This window comes from Polypterus senegalus, chromosome 18, assembly GCF_016835505.1.
Source record: "Polypterus senegalus isolate Bchr_013 chromosome 18, ASM1683550v1, whole genome shotgun sequence".
Taxonomy (NCBI): domain Eukaryota; kingdom Metazoa; phylum Chordata; class Cladistia; order Polypteriformes; family Polypteridae; genus Polypterus; species Polypterus senegalus.
This window is the reverse complement of record NC_053171.1, coordinates 79,777,108-79,796,370: the sequence shown is the minus strand read 5'-3', so window position 1 is coordinate 79,796,370 and position 19,263 is coordinate 79,777,108. Positions and strand designations below refer to the sequence as shown.

Genomic DNA, 19,263 nt, shown 5'->3' with positions numbered 1-19,263 from the left:
AAATAACTCTTGTAGCATTGATGTAATAATAAAAAAGTGAAAAGCTACAATCACACAAATTTAATTGCCATTTACAGGCAATGGCCTCAGTAGAAATAAAATGGTAAAACAATTAAAACTAGTTGAAGTACAAAGAGACTATAACACCTTTAACTTTGTTACATGTAGTGCTTTAAGGCGTGCCCACTGAATATTAACCTTGTTACTGAAAATTCTGATACATTACATCGGGTATGCATGTACGCATGTATTACCTGGAAACGTGTACGCTCACAAGCAAACTTCTGGTAGTGTAGCATGGCCTCCAGGATTTTTTTATGCCCTCCAGGGACCAGACACACAGCTCCCATGATTTCCAACACTGCCACTTTTGTCTTTATATTCTCAGTGGCTAAACTCTGAGCAATAATATTGATGCTCTCGACATGTGAAAGTACATGAGCTCGGCCCTGAGAATTGTTCATGAGTGCTTTGATACATCCAATCAGAGAGGTATGTATCTGAGACTCTGCAGTCTCATAGTCCATGCTCTTCAGGAAGTTCAGGATACATGTCAAGCCATCCAAATCGATGAACCTTGTAACAAACCTAAAATGAAAACAAACCAAAAGGTTACTGCCAAAAGAATTGCTTTTTCTTATATTCTTTTTCCATTCACCTGCTCCTAAGATACTATGCTTTATGCCAGTTCCAAGCTCAAGGGACATTACTACTGAATAGCCTTTGAAATAAAGGGCTAAACATGTACTCAAATAAGTTTGTGTCAATCATGCCATGCTATGTTGTGATGGTTCCAGTCTATAGTACATTACAAAACCAAATCTCTTTATAGAATAGGAATTTGGCAATTTATTTTGACCTTCCACAGACAATTAAGGGTTTCGGTTTGAAATCATGAATGAGATTTTAGAACCATTAGGTGTGAATGGCAAATGAGGAGTGATAAAGAATACTGCACATGGCTGAAAACAATAAAAGTGTGAGGTTAAAAGAGGTAGAGACGGCAACTGAGGAAAAGTAGAGATGCTATAATGGGAGGCAGAAAATAAGAGGTAGAAGGTGATAGTGTGATCGAGAAGGAGGCAAAGTGAAATGGCAGAAAAGAAGTCAAGAGACAGGAGCTTGAAAGTAATTTGCACAATTAGGAAACAAAAAACCAAATGTGCTCAGGATCAAGAAAGAAAGGATTAAGTTGTGAAGTGGCTGAAAAATGCTAAAGAGAACATTGCAAATAATAGCAACAAGGTAAAGGAAACTTGCAAGAAGTAAATGGAGAAGATGCTGAATGAGATGCATGTATGGGATAATGAAGTTCATTGTGTGAAAATACAAGGACCAACCTGTAACTGAAGTTGAATAGTTAATAGACCTGTGCAGTAGGATTGTGTGTGAATGAAGGACACAAAAGTTTATGCAAAAGTAGCTTGCTTATTTCAGGACACAAAAGAAAGGCTGATCAACTGGAATGGAGGTCACATCGAGTAATCAGCCCTTTGGAATCTGAGATTGGGTGAGAGTTCGTGAAATGTAGTTTGGTCTAATGCCTGGGAAGGGAGCAGAAGATGCCATCTTTGCTGTCAAGCATGTGCAGATAAATCATCAGGTGAAGGGAAAGAAGCTACATTATGCATTTGCAGATTTGGAGAAAACATTTGGCAGGGGACCGCAACAGGTGATGAGGTGCTTTTATAACTCACATAACAGGTCAACTTAAGCCGGGATGTCCAAATTATATCAAGAAAATAACTCCTACATGTACTGTAAGAACCATGGGTATCCTGCCTGGGAAGGAAAGTAGGTCATGTCAAGACTTCTTAAGCACAAATGCGTTTGTGCTATTTACTGCAATAACCAAAATATTATAAAAACCAACAAGAGAGATGTTGCGCTTTACTGCTCCACTTTCTTGGACTCATTTGGTTTCTTTATCAAAACAAACAGAACTGGCTCTCCTGCTCAGAAGCTTCTGGAACTTTAATCAGAGGACGAAGACATCAACCATGGTATTCAGATGCTAACCATCATCATGCCACATCTTGAGTTAGTGCAGATCAAAAATACAGAGGCTTGGAAAGCTGGGTAGCTCAACTGCCACCAAAATCTAAGTCATTTACATATCAAGTGAACTCTAATTCATTTAGTAAGAAGTTTAACTTACAAAAAATCCCAAAAAAACCTGGAAAATGTCACAGGTGCAAATAACTCACCTCATCGGCTGTGTCCTAAGTGCAGTCTTTAGACTTTCAATGGTTTTATTCCTCTCTTCCTCATCTTCTTTCTCCAAAGCTAGAAGAGTTTTCCTCTGTTCAAAGAGACAGTAACAGATAAATTACATGTACATAAAAATCACACTTAGACAGTAGCTTATAAAAGTTTTACTTTTATATACAAAACTTCAAACTAAAATTGTGTTAAGATATCTTTAAAACATGTTTGCATAAAGTTGCCATTTGCAGCTTTTAAATGATAAATACATATTTAAAAAAAAAAAACGTAATGCTCAGTGTGGGTGGCATGGTGGCGCAGGGGTAGCGCTGCTGCCCCACAGTAAGTAGACCAGGGTTCGCGTCACGGGTCCTCCCTGCCTGCATAGAGTTTGCTTGTTCTCCCCATGTCTGTGTAAGTTTCCTCCAGGTGCTCCGGTTTCCTACCACACTCCAAAGACATGCAGGTTAGATGAACTGGTGATCCTATATTTGGGGGGGATTTGTGTGTTCGCCCTGCGATGAGCTGGTGCCCCATTCAGGGATTAGGCTCCAGCTGACCCCCATGTCCGTGTTCGGGACTGAGTGGGTTAGCAAATGACTGACTAAAAAATGCTCAGTGTATAATCTGCCTGCATTCAGTTTATCATTTTAAGTTCAAAGTGAGAGTAGAGTACAGTGAAAAAAATTAAGTTCAGGAACAAAAGAAACAAAGGATTACGGAAAGGACTAAGCAAGACAGAATCTTGCCATCCAATCAAAAGTATGACCATCATGTAAATGAATTCAGAGGTTTTTTTTTTTTCTTTTTCCAAAATGTGACAGTCAGTTAGTGAAAATTTTTAAATCAACAGAAAACATCACTATCTATAAACACACTTAGTGCAGATTGCACAGTTCAAAAAGGTCCACTATAACAATTTTACTACAATGATGAAGGTTAAAAAAAAAAAAAATGAAAAGGGCCCCTAAACTTTCAGCATACAGTCAAATTAAAGAAAAGATTCAATCAACAGAACAAAGACCATCAATTGATTTGATAAGAAGTGAACTTGCAGAAAACGAGACGGCTTGAACTAAACCATGCCTGGTTCTAGTGATATTATCCTTGTATACAGTTCAAAAGTCTAAAATGGAGGGAATATGCAGTCTCAGAGCATCCAGAGAAAGGGCTTATCCTTACATTGACAGGCTAATAGGGCTGAGCTGATGGTTGATGATCATCCATCTCCAGCTGGAAACATTGTCAATTGGCTCGAAACATTTGCAGAAATTTCCTCAAAGTGCTGAACTGCCGCCATCAGGGAATTTAGCCTGATGCACAGTTTGAATGGGAAGAGCACAGGTGTATTTGTAGCACTACAGTTGGAACCGCTCATACTGCAGTTGACTGATCCTAAGGGTAGTACAGCTTGTCATCGACGTTACAATATTTTCTTATTCACCACCTGTTTTCCTAACCCGTGCATCCTGGGAAGGTTTGTGGGGAAGCTGGAGCCTATCCTTGTGGTGTTATATTTTACAAAAGCAGTGAGATTCAGGTGCCAGCCAAGGAAACGTAATGGCATGGTGGTGCTTGTTTGGTCTTACGGGGCAATGCTGGTACAAGCAACGCCCCAAGCTTCAGTGGGAACCCCCCTTCAATATCATTTACCAACACGCTTCTCTATCCAACGGGGAGTCTTGGAGGTCAGAACACAACATTTTTACTTATTAGTAGAAGAATAAGCTTCAATTTTCCAATGAAACTGGGACCAAGGAAAACAAAAGTGGATGAATTCCTCATATGCACTGAAGCAGGTCCCAAGAAGTGGCCTATTTGTACTGTACTATTGGTTTTGACAAACTGCCGATGCTTCAGATGTTCCTACAAGCTGTAATACACAAGTGTACATTTGACACCATGTCCTAGTCAGTCAGTTCATGCCTGTCAAGACCAACCCATCAAAATACTACATGCTGTCTGGCAGTAAATTTTCTCAACAAAATTCTGAATTTCATCACGAAAGGACAAAAATAGTCTATCAGTCAACTTGTTTACTTTTAACAGAAGATGAACCTCATCTAGGGGTTAAAAATGACACCCTGAATGTTTATGTGTTACTATTAATATAGCAAAATGCTGAAGGTTATTTTACAAATTGATAATGGCGGTCGATATGCACCACTTTTTGAACAACCAAATTCTTTTTTTTCCATCTTTAGGCTTAAAACATGACAGAATGTAGAATTTGATGGGTTTCTGCAAGGTCAAATTTGTATTTCAGCTGCAGCAAAATAGTACAGGAAGTTCTTTAACATTAGTAGGTTAAAGAATTTGTAAAAAAAGACGAAAAAAAAAAAAATCAGACGTAAGATTTCACTCACAAACTTCCAAAACTGAAAATACTTCAGGTTCTATATGAAGTCGGACAAAATCAAAGAAGGCCCAAAGTTTCAAGAATTACCACAGAATCTTTCAGAAATCACTGGACTAGATACAGCTTTTATTTAATATGAACTAAATGTCAAGAGGAAAAGAAAACTGACAGAAAATGAAGTGTGACAAATAGAGAAGAAAGAGGCTCTTAAGATTGCCCTTGAGATTGGCAAAATACCTGTTGGACAGACAACTGGTTCTTTAAACATTTGGAATATTAACAAGATTTAGCTAAATGACTGCCTGAAGTTCATGCTGCCACTGAGGGCCTAAAGTACCAGCACTGCACATCAAGTAGAGAAAAAAAAAAAAAAAAGACAGCAACCTCACAGAGGGAAACGAGACAGGGACCCAAAAAAAGACGAGTAGAAAGGTCACACAAGCTTCATTTTTAACCCAGCCTCATTCTGTTCTCCTGTCATGTTCGAGGACGCGTTGTCTTCATTTTCTTGTTTTAGTAGGCCACCACAGGCAGTTTACATTGAGCTGGAACATTTCAATTACCTTGTCCCATAAAACGTCTAGTTTGTGTACTTTAAAATACAGGTCACCAAAAGGCAATTTTTGCTTTTTAATTGTGTAATTGTTAAATATGATTAAAAAGGTGACTTTATATCATATTATCATACACACTGGGCCAGAATATACATGAAAAAGGAAACTTACTTTCCACTCTTTTCAGTTGGCAATATTTTTAGCAGTTTTTTAGTTGAAATTAGTAATATGAATAAAGTGAAACAGGAATATTCTTCAATTAAAACTCTTATACAGATGAGATAAACTTTATTAATCAAGGTGAAATTTAGATGCATAAAGTAGCAGAAATAAAAAAACAAGGATACAGACTCAAAGGACAAATAATACAATCAATCATAAGATAGATAAATAAAAAAAATAAATCTATGTTGCGCAAGACAAGCTTAAAGAGAATACACATTTAGTGTGGGATGTGGGGAGGAAGCATTGAATTACCAGATGGCAGCAGGCAGAAAAGACCCCTAGTGGTGCTTCTTAGAACTCTATGGTAGAATGAGCCAGTGGCAAAAAGTGCTCCAAGACAGCGCCTCCTGGAAGGGATTTTTAATGATGGCATCCAAATTTATACAGTACCTAATAATATAGTACTTTGTTTATACAAGATGACTTTAAAAGTGGGCAACACGGTGGTGCAGTGAGTGGTAGTGCTGCTGCCTCGCAGTAAGGAGACCTGGATTCGCTTCCCAGGTCCTCCCTGCGTGGAGTCTGCATGTTCTCCCTGTGTCTGCGTGGGTTTCCTCCCACAGTCCAAAGACATGCAGGTTAGGTGCATTGGCGATCTTAAATTGTCCCTAGTGTGTGCTTGGTGTGCGTGTGTGGGTGTGTGCCCTGCGGTGGGCTGGCGCCCTGCCCAGGGATTTGTTCCTGCCTTGCGCCCTGTGTTAGCTAGGATTAGCTCCAGCAGACAACTGTGATCCTGTGATCGGATATAGCGGGTTGGAGAATGACCGACTGACTGACTTTAAAAGCACACACTTTTTGAAAGAAAACAAAAGTAAATGAATTTAAGGCAGATGGTGTGTAATGCAGGAATGTGGATAGATTAATCATGGCATATCCAGGGTACTGAACACTGGCCAGGTGTTTGCAAGGTGGTAATAACGGGACCAGGAGTGTTGTGATTCTGCTCACAATCTTGTATTGGCATTGGGCAGGTTTGCTGTAACATTAACTATGCTGAGCCATGGCGTTCATTTAACTAATTGCCCACATCAGTCTCACAGGCTGAACTGTGCAAAGAGAGATTCTGCAGTGAAAATATTAAGACAATAAAAAAATTCCTATAAATAATGGATCTTTGTGTGATAGTACTTTGATACAATGTACTTAAGAGAAAATAATTTGGGTGTTTTGTTTCTAACAATTAGGATACTCAGATTATTTCAAGATGTTGAAAAATTTTACCTTTAACCACCTCACTGATTTGTGTATAAAATATGACTTCATGTTAAAATGAAACCTTGACGTCAGCCAGCCAGCACACTGAGCAGTGCTCAGTGTTATCAACGGCTATGGTATATCCAAATAATGTTTTGGTCTTCCAACTATAACTACAGTAATAAATTAATATTTTAGCACTCATTAAAATGAACATTGACAGGAAGCAATACAACTGGACTAAACTGGTTTTAAAACTTTCAGTGTTTTCCAAGAGATAGCACATAAATATAACAACTAAGAAACTCCTGCTGGCATAACACTCAAACTACACAAGATGGTACTGTCTTTTATGCTACACATATGCAAAAAGTCCTATGGGTGGGACAGGATAGGACAGGACACCAGTCCATGGTAGGAAGAACACACAGACTCATATCAGGGGCTAATTTAGCAATGTCAGTTCACCTAATCTGTACATCTTTGGACTGTAGGAGAAAACTGGACCACCCAGAAGGAACCTACACAGACATGGGGAGAATATATAAACGCCATACAGGGAGCATCTGGGACACGAAGCCTAGTCTCCTCACTAAAAGGGAGCAGGGCTGCCATTGCGCCACTCTGCTTCCCCATGAGAGTAAAATAAAGAAAAAAATGAGAAGGCTTTGAGCACAAAATTTTATTCTTTGAAGTGAGAAAAAAATCCATAGCACAATCTGAACAAGAAGATGGGATGCATGTCTGCTGTCTGTAGACTGGAATCACCCCATAAACAGCTGTAGTGGCTCACTAACTCCAAAGGTCTCCCCCTTACCTGTGGCATTGTGGGCATGCACAGACTGACTGCAGCTGATGCCCAGGGTGGGTACAATATTCTAGTGGTGGACATGCTAAGAACAATTATGTGATATTAAAAAACCCTAGGATGTTCTGACAGAAAGAACAATATTAATTACAATCTACCACCGATTGTGGTGGAGGGGTAAATGTAAATTACAATGCTTTACAAATGCCTAGGCAGTTATCCAAAACTATTCATTTCAAATGTAAATACAATTTTCAATTATATACATGCTGGAGGTACCTGAAGTATCCATCACCCAAGAAAAGGGCTGGGATCTGAAGCTCCGGCTCGACAACACTGCACCCACAATAGGAATTGCAGATGCATGATAAAAAGCAGGCAACATAAGCACTTCACTGTGACTGGGTTCCAAATTCAAATCTAGGCTAGATCCACTTCTATGTGAATATATATGTTATCCTTATATTGCTGTAACCCAGCAACACCACATAAAATGGGAATGACTATGGAAGAAGGAAAAGAAAAAGAAGCTGTCCATTTCCACCCCTGGAGAAAAATGTGAAATGTACTGGTGGAAAAACTGTACTTGGAGAAATGAATGCGAAATTCTATTTTCAGCACCTATGTCAAATCACTATGGTGTCATGGGAAGCTAAGCCTACCCCTCTGTTGAAGAAGGCCTCTAACAATGGGTTGAATTCCAGTCAACAACATGTCTTTGAGATTTGCAAAGTAACCCAAGGATATGAAAAACAGGGGAGAATTGCAAAAACTCACTGTGCACTGTGGCTGGGCATTGAATTGACACAGCAGAATATGGATGCGTACAGTTTATACTGTACGTTCTCTTTCTCCCTTTACATTTTAAAAATAGGGTTTTGCTTTTAAACCCTATTTCTGTTTTGTAAAACCAATTTTATATTGAGTTTACTTATTGGAGCAAAATTCTTCAGCAAACTTCACCGTGAATTGGATATACATTCCATCATGTTTGAAGCCTGCTTTGTTCATTCATGACAAAAGCATCCCCTACTCTAAACACATTTTGATTAAGGAAGGAACTGACTTGTGAATAAGATGCCAGTTTATGTTTAGGAATTGGTGAACAGTATAATTTAAATAAAGTTTTAAATGAGGTACTGTGTATGAATGTCAGCATACTCCTGAATAAAATGTTTACATATAATAAATGGCTGAAAGTATGTGGGCACCCCTCCAAATAATGGAGTTCAGGCATTTCAGTTGCAACCAGTGTTAACAGGTGAATAAAATCAGCATATAGCCATTCAATCTGCATTGACAAACACTAGCAGTAAGGTGGATCACACTGAAGAGCTCAGTGACTTTACAAGTGGCACTGTCACAGGATGTCATCTTTTCCACAAATCAGTACATACAATTCCTGCTCCACTAGATCTAACCTGGCCAACTTGGAAGTACTATTCTTACTGTGAGGTGGAGCAACAACAGCTCAGCCAAAAAATGTCAGACTATGCAAACTCACACAGGGGGTGCCAAGTGGTGGAGCACATTTCATAACATATAATTTGTTTATCCTCTGTTACATCACACTCAGAGTTCCAAAGTACCTCTGGAAGAAACATCAGCACAAGAATTGTCTATCAGGACCTTCATGAAATTTATGGCATGTCATGCTGCCATTGGACTCTGGAGAACAGAAAACGTGTTCTCTGGATTGATGAATCACACTTTATTATCTTGCAGTAAATAAATAAACTTGATGCATTAGGATTAAAATTCAAGACGGAGGTAAAGAATTTAGGGGTAACTATTGACTCTGACCTGAATTTTAAATCACATTTTAATCAGATTACTAGGACAGCATTTTTTCACTTAAGAAACATAGCAAAAGTTAGACCTCTTATAACATTGCAAGGTGCTGAAAAATTAGTTCACGCTTTTGATTTCAGTCAGCTAGATTACTGTAATGCACTCCTGTCAGGACTACCCAAAAAATACATCAATCAATTGCAACGAGTGCACAATGCAGCTGCTAGAATCTTAACTCGGAAAAGAAAATCTGAGCACATCACCCCAGTTTTGATGTCACTACACTGGTTACCTGTGTCATTTAGAATTGATTTTAAAATACTGCTTATAGTTTACAAAGCCTTAAATAATCTAACTCCATTTTATATTTCGGAATGTCTTACACCTTACACTCCAAATCGTAACCATAGATCTTCAAATGAGTGTCTACTTAGAATTCCAAGAACTAAACGTAAAAGAAGTGGTGAGGCAGCCTCCTGCTGTTATGCACCTAAAATGTGGAATAGCCTGCCAATAGGAATTCGCCAGGCTAATACAGTGGAGCACTTTAAAAAACTGCTAAAAACTCATTATTTTAACATGGCTTTCTCATAGCTTCATTTTAGTTTAACCCTGATATTCTGTATATGCATTTGATTATCATTATCATTCATGATAGCCGAAATCCGTACTAACCCCTACTTTCTCTGCTGTTCTCTTTCCGGTTTTCTGTGGTGGAACCACCCGATCAAAGCACTGTGATGTCCCTACATTGATGGATTGAAGGCCAGAGGTCCACATGACCATCATCGTCATCAAGATCTTTCATGTGAAGCCTGAAATCCATGAGGACTAATTGAGGTCATTTATGTTAAGTAGAATGCCTAGAGTGGGCTGGGTGGTCTCGTGGCCTTGGAACCCCTGCAGATTTTATTTTTTCTCCAGCCGTCTGGAGTTTTTTTTTTCTGTCCTCCCTGGCCATCGGACCTTACTTTTATTCTATGTTAATTAGTGTTCCCTAATTTTATTTTGTCTTTTTTCTCTTTCTTCATCACGTAAAGCACTTTGAGCTACATTATTTGTATGAAAATGTGCTTTATAAAAAAATGTTGCTGTTGTTTGGTGGATGTCAGGAAAACACCACCTACTGGACTATAATGTTTGGTGGAGGAGGGATAACGGTCTAGGGCTGTTTGTCAGGTTTTGGGTGAAGCCCCTTGGTTCCAGTGAAATTTACTTTTAATGCCACAGCTTACAAAGACATCTTAGACAACTGTGGAAAGTCTGTGAGGGAGGCCTCTTTCTATTTTAACATGACTGTGTCTTATTGCACACAGTCAGCTGAGCTTAAAAAGACATGGAGAAACTTAAGTGGCCTGCCCAGAGTCCTATCCTCAACCTTATTCAACACCTTTGGGATGAACTGGAATGTGGATTACGATGCAGGTCTTCTGTCCACCATCTGTACCTGACCTCAAAAATGCTGAATGAACACAAATTCCCATTGACGCACACCAAAGTCTTAAAGTAGATACTTTAACCAGAAGAGTGTAGACTGTTTCAGCTGCAAAGGGAGGGCTGACTCCATATTTATGCCCAATAAACTCAGTATTCCCCCATTAGAAAAAATAATTCTCTTTATAAGACAACATAAGTAATGGTGTCACTTTTGTTAGGAATAACTGAGATTAGATGTTTCATGTAATTATTGATTAGTCTTTCTTTAGCATTAGCTTTGTGACATGTGTTCATTTTCAAGTTGTTCATTTTAGACTCTGGCACAACAACTCTTAGAGGTTGGCCTGCGGAGATGGATTGGGGTTTTGTCAAACTCTAAGCTAGCACTTGCTTGTAGACTTGATTGTGTGTTTTTTTGGATTATTGCAATGTTTTAAGATAATGTAACTTGCAGACTTAGCTCATGAATCGTTAAATCTAATATTCTCCTAGAGAATCCTCTGACACAGATGAGAACTCAGGCATCCTGTGATGATACCAAGTTGTCCAGGTCCTGGATGGAGAAAAGCTTCCCCAAATGATAAGACTGCCACTAGTATTATCTGGAGGGTCTTACTATGAGACTACATTGGGGGCCTTCTTCCAGACATATCAACTTGCGATCCACCTGTGACTCTCCTGTCTATAGGACAGAACATACTGAAGCACCCACGTTCTATTATGGCGATCCCTTTTTGCCCACTGTCTCTCTGATGGCAAAGTAATGAACTTTAGCCAAGTGGAAGAGAGAAAGGCCTATTAGGCTCCTAGCCACTTTGTGAAATAATGACAATACTCATAGGAAGGTTGACTAGTATCTCTTCAGAACAACAAGGCTCTGATGCGACTTTTTAGTAGCCTAGAGTCTTAAAAATAGCTTTTTTTTTAATCAAATTCCAGACTGACAAAGCAACATTTTGCTGGAGGAGTGTACCTTTAAATCTCTTCATGATGTGGTTCTACAACACAGTCACTCTAATCACTTTAAGTTTTCTAGGGGAGCAAGACTGCATGTCTGACTTCATTAAGTTACACTCCAAACAAATAAAAGAATCCTCAAATGTTGAATGATTTTTTTCTTTGTGATTTATCTATACTGTATATATGCCTACAAGATTTTCAAATTTCCACAAAGGCATATTTAGAAATCTGAAAAACAGAATCTCTAAGGAAAACTTCATTATTATCAAATCTAATGTATATGGTACTTTTCAAGGTGAACATTTTTATAAAGCACTTGATACATTTTACAATAGATAATGTTTAATAAAAAACAGCATGGACTGGTGTCACTTTTGTAAAATCTGAAACAGCTACACCCTTGACAGCCTTGCCCTTTGTTAAGTTAATATAATCCTTTTCATACTCAACTTGCCTTTGCGACCTTATGAATTATTGAAGGTGGCTGTGTTAATGATTAAGCATACCATTCATTTTGTCTCCTTTTATTTCACAGAAGGGATTGTGTTTAATTTGCAAAAGCTTTGAAGCAAAGTAAGGGGAATATTAAAGAATATGGCACACATGTAAACAGACATGCCCTTGACATTTGACCTTGTCAGTGGTAGCTAACACAAACTGTCAGCAGCTTCGCTCAGAGTGGTTTCCGTTAGAATTGTTTGGGTGCCAGGAATTAAAGAAAAAAGAAATGCTGACAGACTTGATATCTGTCAGAATTCTATGCTCTTCTGGCAACAGATTGAAATCCACACAGTCTGGGACATACTGCCTGCATATAACATGAAATGAAAACATAACGAGATATGAAATTAAGAAATTTGAAAATGTGTGCTTCACAGGCATTTATGATAAGCAATAAAATGTGACAATCAAAGTCCCGTCAATCTTAAGTAATCCCTATATACCCTTCAGCAGCTCTCCGCTCCTTTGCATTTTGTAAAGATTAACTGTTACGACTGTGTCCAAAAATAATGGATCCAGATGGTTAAATTACCTTAGCCAGTAATTGAAAGCATTTCTTTTGATGTAAATGGCATTAGTTCAACAAACTCAATAACTACTTTGCTAGGAAATAAATCCTTAATTGTGAAAGGAAAGGTGAAAGGCAGTGATTGTGAACTCTTCACTGACTTTGTCATAAACAAAAATGAAAAACATTTGATAAGAAAAGGCCAGAGGCTAAGAAGATGGACCTAAAATTTAATTTCTAGTTCATACTGCAATAGTTACTATTACTCTTTACTTGCTGGGGGGCTTACATTTACTTCTTTCACACTAAAAGGTGCTATATTATAAAATAAAACACTTTAAACACTTATTAAATACAAATATTTATGGACATTTATTTCCAGGGCCTACATTAACACAACTCTTTTTCCTGGCAATGCCTGACCTAATTTTCTGAATTGCCAATATATTCGCTCAAGACTTAAAACTCCCGAGGGAGCTGGCTAATTTTACACTTTAGAACTGGGCATCTGCTTCTCAGAAGGCACGGTTTCTAACACTACAGTAAAATCTGCATTTTCTGTGCCACTGTATTCCTAACTAATGCTCACAGAGGAGCATCTTTTAATGCAACAACCAACACTTACTCTGTTTTCTCACTTTAAACACTTAAATCTTCTCTTAGTGTAGACACACTTAAACTAAAAAGATTCGGTATCTTTTGCTTGACTCTGTTCTCAAAACTGTTGCATACTCTTGTCTGTACTTTGTATAATGTCTATATTTTGTATTTCAGTGGTTGCCCATAGATCGATTCCAAAATCTGGTAACTGATCGTGTAGAGCACTGTTTCCAACCACCCACCCACAAACCAGTACTGGCCCATAGAATATTTTTGTGAATATCAGTAAATCCCCCTGTCATACATTTTTACCTAATGGGAACACTTTTTTTAGATTTTCAGCAAAAACGATGCTCAAAGCTCCAAGGCTAACCATACTCTGCCCAAAGCAAACCCCCAACCCTCCAAATGCGGCCACTGAGCTAATATTAGTAAATCTAGACACTGGAAACTCCCAGTAGGACCCTGCTCTCTGATCTAATGTTCGTAAATCTGGATGGTAGAGTCTCCCCTCTATTAAGAAATCTCACTTAATGAGAAGTTAAGTAAAATGACATATTTTAATTGGCTCAATAAAAAGATTACAACTTGCAGGCTTCTGAGGCAGCTCAGGCCCCTTCTTCAGGCAAGAAATCTGACTTAAAAAGAGAGTACCGCCGCGTTTGCATTTCCACTTCAGCAACTGGTTGGTCAGATTATTAATAGAGTGTGTAAATAAAACCAGTTTTATTATATTTTTCACCTCACCAGTCCATGAAGATTTCTTCAGTCATCTGCTAGTCACAAGTCAAAAAAGTTGAAAACTGCTGGTATAGAGTCTGCCCCATGTCTGCACGTGTTTTCCTCTCACTAACCCCAAAGATGAGTGTACGAGGTTAACTGACAACTTGAAACTGGGCTCATATAATTGCAACTATGGACACGTGCATGAGTAGGCCCTGTGCTAGGCAGGGGCACCATCCACAACCAGCTCCTACATTACATCCGATGTTGCCACACAACACTAAACTGAATTAAGTGGATTTTAAAAACGCCATATTATTTTTAAAAAGCACCCTGGTGATGAAGATGTGACCAGGAGAGTGCTTTATATTCTGCAGCTAAGGCATCACCATTACTTAATGCTGTTGAGTCAAGATTCTAATGCAATAAGGAATTGGTCTTTATTTTACTTAGGGTCTTTCATGGTGAACACTAAATGGAAGTGCTTCACAGATCAAACCCTTCATTTTTCAGAGTCTCTTTTATAATTAGTTCTATAGTAAATCATTAAACTAACCAAACTTTTATCTCAGAAAAAGTCTTGATAGGTACTGTAGTACCACCACAAATCATCCACTTATGGACATACAAGGTGCTGTTGACATTTAGAGCACAAAACTTTAAACCTGATCAAGTCAAATAGGCAGGAAATAACAGGGGGAGCAAGAATATGAACAAAGAGGAAAGGAAGGAGATCCCTCGAAAAAAGTTTTAATATTCAACAAACTCCAAATGCAATATGCCATTGGACAAAAATGCTTTGCTATCACAAAGTTCTTCCTCATAATAATTCATTATTTTTCCCCAAAGATTTTACTTTGAAATTAGCTAAGCTTATCATGCTTACTCGTCCTTAAGTGTTTTATTACCCAGATGTAAAGCATCATTTGCTATTACTTTGTTATATGGGTGTTACTTATAAAAATAGTAATGAATAAGTCAACTCTATGCTTATTTTATGCAACAGCTGTTATTTAATTAACTGTAAAATTTTCAGAACTGATACGATCAGCATTTAAGTAAAGCTTGGTCAAAGACACGAATTATGTTGGAAAGAAATAGATTTGGCTTTACGATAAGATGCTGAAAGAAATTGCGCTTACTGCCTTCTAATTCCCACGTGGTCTATTGCTGTAATCAAAATCTGAAAATGGTGATATGTAACCTTAGTGACACTTTCGGCTCACAGGTATTTAAGAAGAACCGAAGAGCTGTTACTGTTTTTATGTGGCTCTGTGAAGCCATCACCTCATCTGCTTCTATTTAGTACTTCAATAAGCTAAGATACTCACAGCAGCCATCGAGTTCAGCTGGTCAATGTAGAACTCCGGCCAGCTTGTAGCACCCTTGTTCTCTTCTTGCTCCTATAAAAACAAAAACGTTAAATCCCATTATCAAGATGAATGCTTGTAAGTCAATGATTCTTAAAGTAATTATTCAGTAGCCTGTGAAGAAATGTAACAGAAAAATCTGATAGGAGTCTCTCCTGCAAGCTCCCAACTCACTCCTTATTTATTAAGTGTGAAGATCCTACACAGCAGGATATTCACCAAGATGCTCACTCTGTACCATTTTCGTAGGCAAAAATAAGTTTGCGAGATCACATAACACTTTGACAAAGCAATGTGTTGGCTGGTTAGTTAGTAAGTTTATTTTAATGTTGATTATAACAAGAACAAATATAATGGAACTCATAAATCTAATCCATCCTTTGGTTAACAAACACAGCAGCACTAAAGTAAAATGGACTTTCATAACAAACATACGGAAATAAAACATCAAAGACAAGTCGACTTCTCTTGAGTGATGATCACAATTGTGTGTTTCTAAACATTGCCATATGAAGAGGTTTCTACAAATTCAACCAGCTGCTGGAGATCTCAGATTCAAGATGCTAACAAGGCTCTTTACTGCTCAGTGAACTAAAAGAATTTCCATAATTGTTGACTGTGCATCTCTAGCACTTCATCCCTACAGTTGGCTTGGTCCAAGAGGATTACTGCAGGTGACGCCTCTATTGTTGCCAATAGTGAGGCTCTCTGGTTAGCTTAGAGTTAAATCTACCAGTTGTCTGCACTTAAATCAGGTGACTAGAAGCCTCCAATTACCACAAAAAAGGTTTCTCCTTATGCAATCTGTCCTCCCTAAGGAATGCTGGCCAGCGTCCGGCCCAAGACAGCACATTCTATAAGCAGACTTCCACAATCGGTTCTAAGGACAGTGTGATAAGATGGAACAAAGCCATAGCATCTGCTTATATTTAGTCCTAAGTGATGGTATGTATCCCTATTGCCCGATTTAACACCTGCAAACTGTTTTAATAATACACCGGCCAGCAATATGCCTGGCATTTTAACCAAAGAAAATATTTTACTCTCATTTGACCGCAAGACATTTTGCAAACATTGTAAGCGCTCCCTTCTTTTCTTGTCAATCTGTATAGAGATCGGTAATAAGCCGTGCTCCAGGGCCAAACTGAATCTCTGTTTTCGTTAGCTTCCTTACATCACAAAGTGTGTGCATCAAGATGTAGCTACATTACACAATCAAAAGTGCAATCAAAAGTCTTTAGGTAATAGTTTAAGGAGTCTCTGCTCCTTATCAATAATTTTAACATCTTTATATCTACAGTACTAAATAGTTCTTTGGTTTTTCATTTTATCCTATGGTGATAGCTACAAAGTCCAGTTATTTCAACCTAAAGTGGTGGTAGTGGTTTTAGGTCACATAAGGAGATGGTACTTCACTCGCTGAATGGTTCATTGAGGGCACTCTTGCACAGCTGGCAGACAAAGTATCTGAATATTTAGGCCAAAATAATCAACTCTTTAAATTATTTTTTTTTTTTACAAATATGCTCCATTTAAAGTTTTGCTGCAGCCCTCTTCAGCTCAAGTTTGAGAATGTTAAGTGTGTATTTACTTAACAAGTGTCAGATATACAACTGCAGAAGCAGCAGTTCAAGCAGGATTTGAGTACATGTTGTAATGTATCTAGAACACATGCAATCAATTCAACTAAGAGGTTTGTCCAAAAACAAAATCTTCAATACTTCTGTACTAAAGTTAGGATTAACATGACATGTTTGCATCTTATTATAATATTAACCTGAAATGCCTGCTTTCACACTACAGAACAGTATGTTATCTAGCGCATGGGCAGGTGAACCTGAAAGTGGTGTCATGAGGTGATGTATAATTTATACAATGACCTGTTATTTAATTTCTTGCAATGGAGAGGGAATCAGTAACGCATATTCAAAGGCAATTAAAAACTCTATATGAAAACTATGGTGTTGGTCATCTCCAGCTCCAGCATAGGAAAAGGTTTGGGAGTAAAGGAAAGGTTATTGAAGGTACAAGAAAATACTACTTTTACATATACAGTTAAAATTCCGTTACAACGAATATCTTTACAACAAAGTATTTTTATGCTCCCAACAGCTTCCCCATATGACATGAGTCTATTGAAATCTCGTTACTACGAAGTACATTCAGCAGATACTTTCATTACAACAAAGTGCACAAAAGACCTTGAAATGCCTGAATGAATCATCCACAGAGCAGCTAGTTCTGTGGCTGCAACTCAGTTGTGCACAACGATCCCCCAAACAGATACCTTGTAATTTTTTTTTCTTTCTTCAAACTTTCCTTGTACTGTAAAGACATTGCCTGTGAATTTGGAATTTCGCCATCGACACTGTCAACTTTCTTGAAAGACGGAGCAAAAAAAGAACAAAAATCTCGGGTTGCAAACTTTTGTGAACTGCTGCATTTGAAGAAGCTGTTTTTATGTATTTCCTATTAATGCTGCACTCATTCAAGAAAATGTGAGGTTTGTAAACTCTCTTGGGATCTCCGCCAACTAGACAGCACGCCGAAGAGTGTCCCGAAGTGCGATCTCTGTGTCTGTACGGGGCAACAGCAGGCTCACAGCTATGCTGCATCTCTCCACCAAGGTAAACAGAAAAGATCTCGTTGGGTGATGCAAGGTTAGGAGCATGTACATTGTAAATGCAGATAACAGGATTACTTGGTCACTAACCTGGCCACAACCCTGCCTGACTGCAGTATCTGTGCATAGCAGAATGGCAGATCAGGCTACAATAAATAACGGTGCCGTTCCTGTTTCAAGCTGAATAAAGCTGGTTTTGCTAAAGTACTGAGACTTGGCCTCGTGTTTTGAGGTGTAAGACAGGGACTTATAGCGTGACCCCAATCTTTTATGATTTGCTTCTGTGGCGCCTCACTGCAGCACTGTTAGCCTGCTATTGCCCTACCCCAGCAATGGACAAACAATCTTCCATAGACACTGCAATCACGCTTTGTGACGCATTTCAGCGTGTCGTTCCTGTTGGGGGGGGTTGTGGGGGGATCCTAAATGTGTTTAGAAACCTCACAATATAAAGAAGAAGAAAAGGATGATTCGGCTTCTGATTGATAACTGTGCTGCACACAGCATACTTCCACATTTAGATAATGATTGCGTTGAATTTCTCCCACCCAATTGCACAGCAGTGCTTCAGCCATTGGATTTGGGCATCATTCGCACCCTGAAAGTGTATTATGGCAAGGAAATGGTGAGAAAAATTTTCATCAGCATAATTTGTAGGCAGGAGGAGATTAAAATTAACATGAAAGAAGCTATTTAAATGATTGCAAACGCCTGGACGCAAGTTAAAAGAAAGCACTATAGTAACAAATACAGAATCTCATTACAACGAAATATTTTTTAGGTCCCTGGCAGTTCGTTGTAATGGAATGTTACCTGTATATATATTTATTTTAAAGCCTACATATATATGTTTGGTATAATTTTTTTCAGAATTTATCGACCTTTAATGTGATGTTGTTAGATTTTTAGATTCTTATTTCGTTTTCAAATTATAAACTAAAAAAATTACTCACAAACTACCGGTTCTAGACCCTGATCTTGGTCCTGATCAAAAGCTTACAACCTGATAGGTTCTGGTAATTAATTAAGGAGGTAACCTCTGCAAGCTGACCTGCCCCAGTAGGTTTCATACTGCAAAGTGATAAGAAAACAATGTCACATGGCAGAAAGAAAAAGAAGACCAGAGACATCTACTACGCACCAAGCACATTGCAGAGGCTGATTGTGTAATGAAGAACACGATATTAGGGAGAAGAAAATGAAGAAGAGCAGCTCTATATGCCGAGTGTCAAGTGTGGGATACAGAACAATGACAGAGAAATGCATTCAACCATGAGTCTGTGTTTATCTACTGTGGACTAGATTGATCAGTCAAGAAGAGGTGCGCAGTATACTAGCAGAAATTTGTTATCCCTTTAGAAGTTTGTGCATCACTTTTAATACATATGAGCACATCAGAAAGCTG

The 19,263-nt window shown here is 38.4% G+C and overlaps 1 protein-coding gene across 3 annotated transcripts in view; it reads right to left on the bottom strand.

Annotated features, from left to right (window-relative positions):
• daam1a (dishevelled associated activator of morphogenesis 1a) overlaps positions 1-19,263 on the bottom strand; it is a 305,416-nt gene that overhangs the window by 86,425 nt on the left and 199,728 nt on the right. For all 3 annotated transcript variants that reach the window (XM_039741919.1, XM_039741918.1, XM_039741920.1), the window contains exons 4-6: positions 15,197-15,268; positions 2,208-2,302; positions 255-588 (exon numbers count right to left, since the gene is read on the bottom strand). In XM_039741919.1, the coding sequence (XP_039597853.1) occupies positions 255-588; positions 2,208-2,302; positions 15,197-15,268 (501 nt within the window). The remainder of the gene's footprint in view (positions 1-254; positions 589-2,207; positions 2,303-15,196; positions 15,269-19,263) is intronic.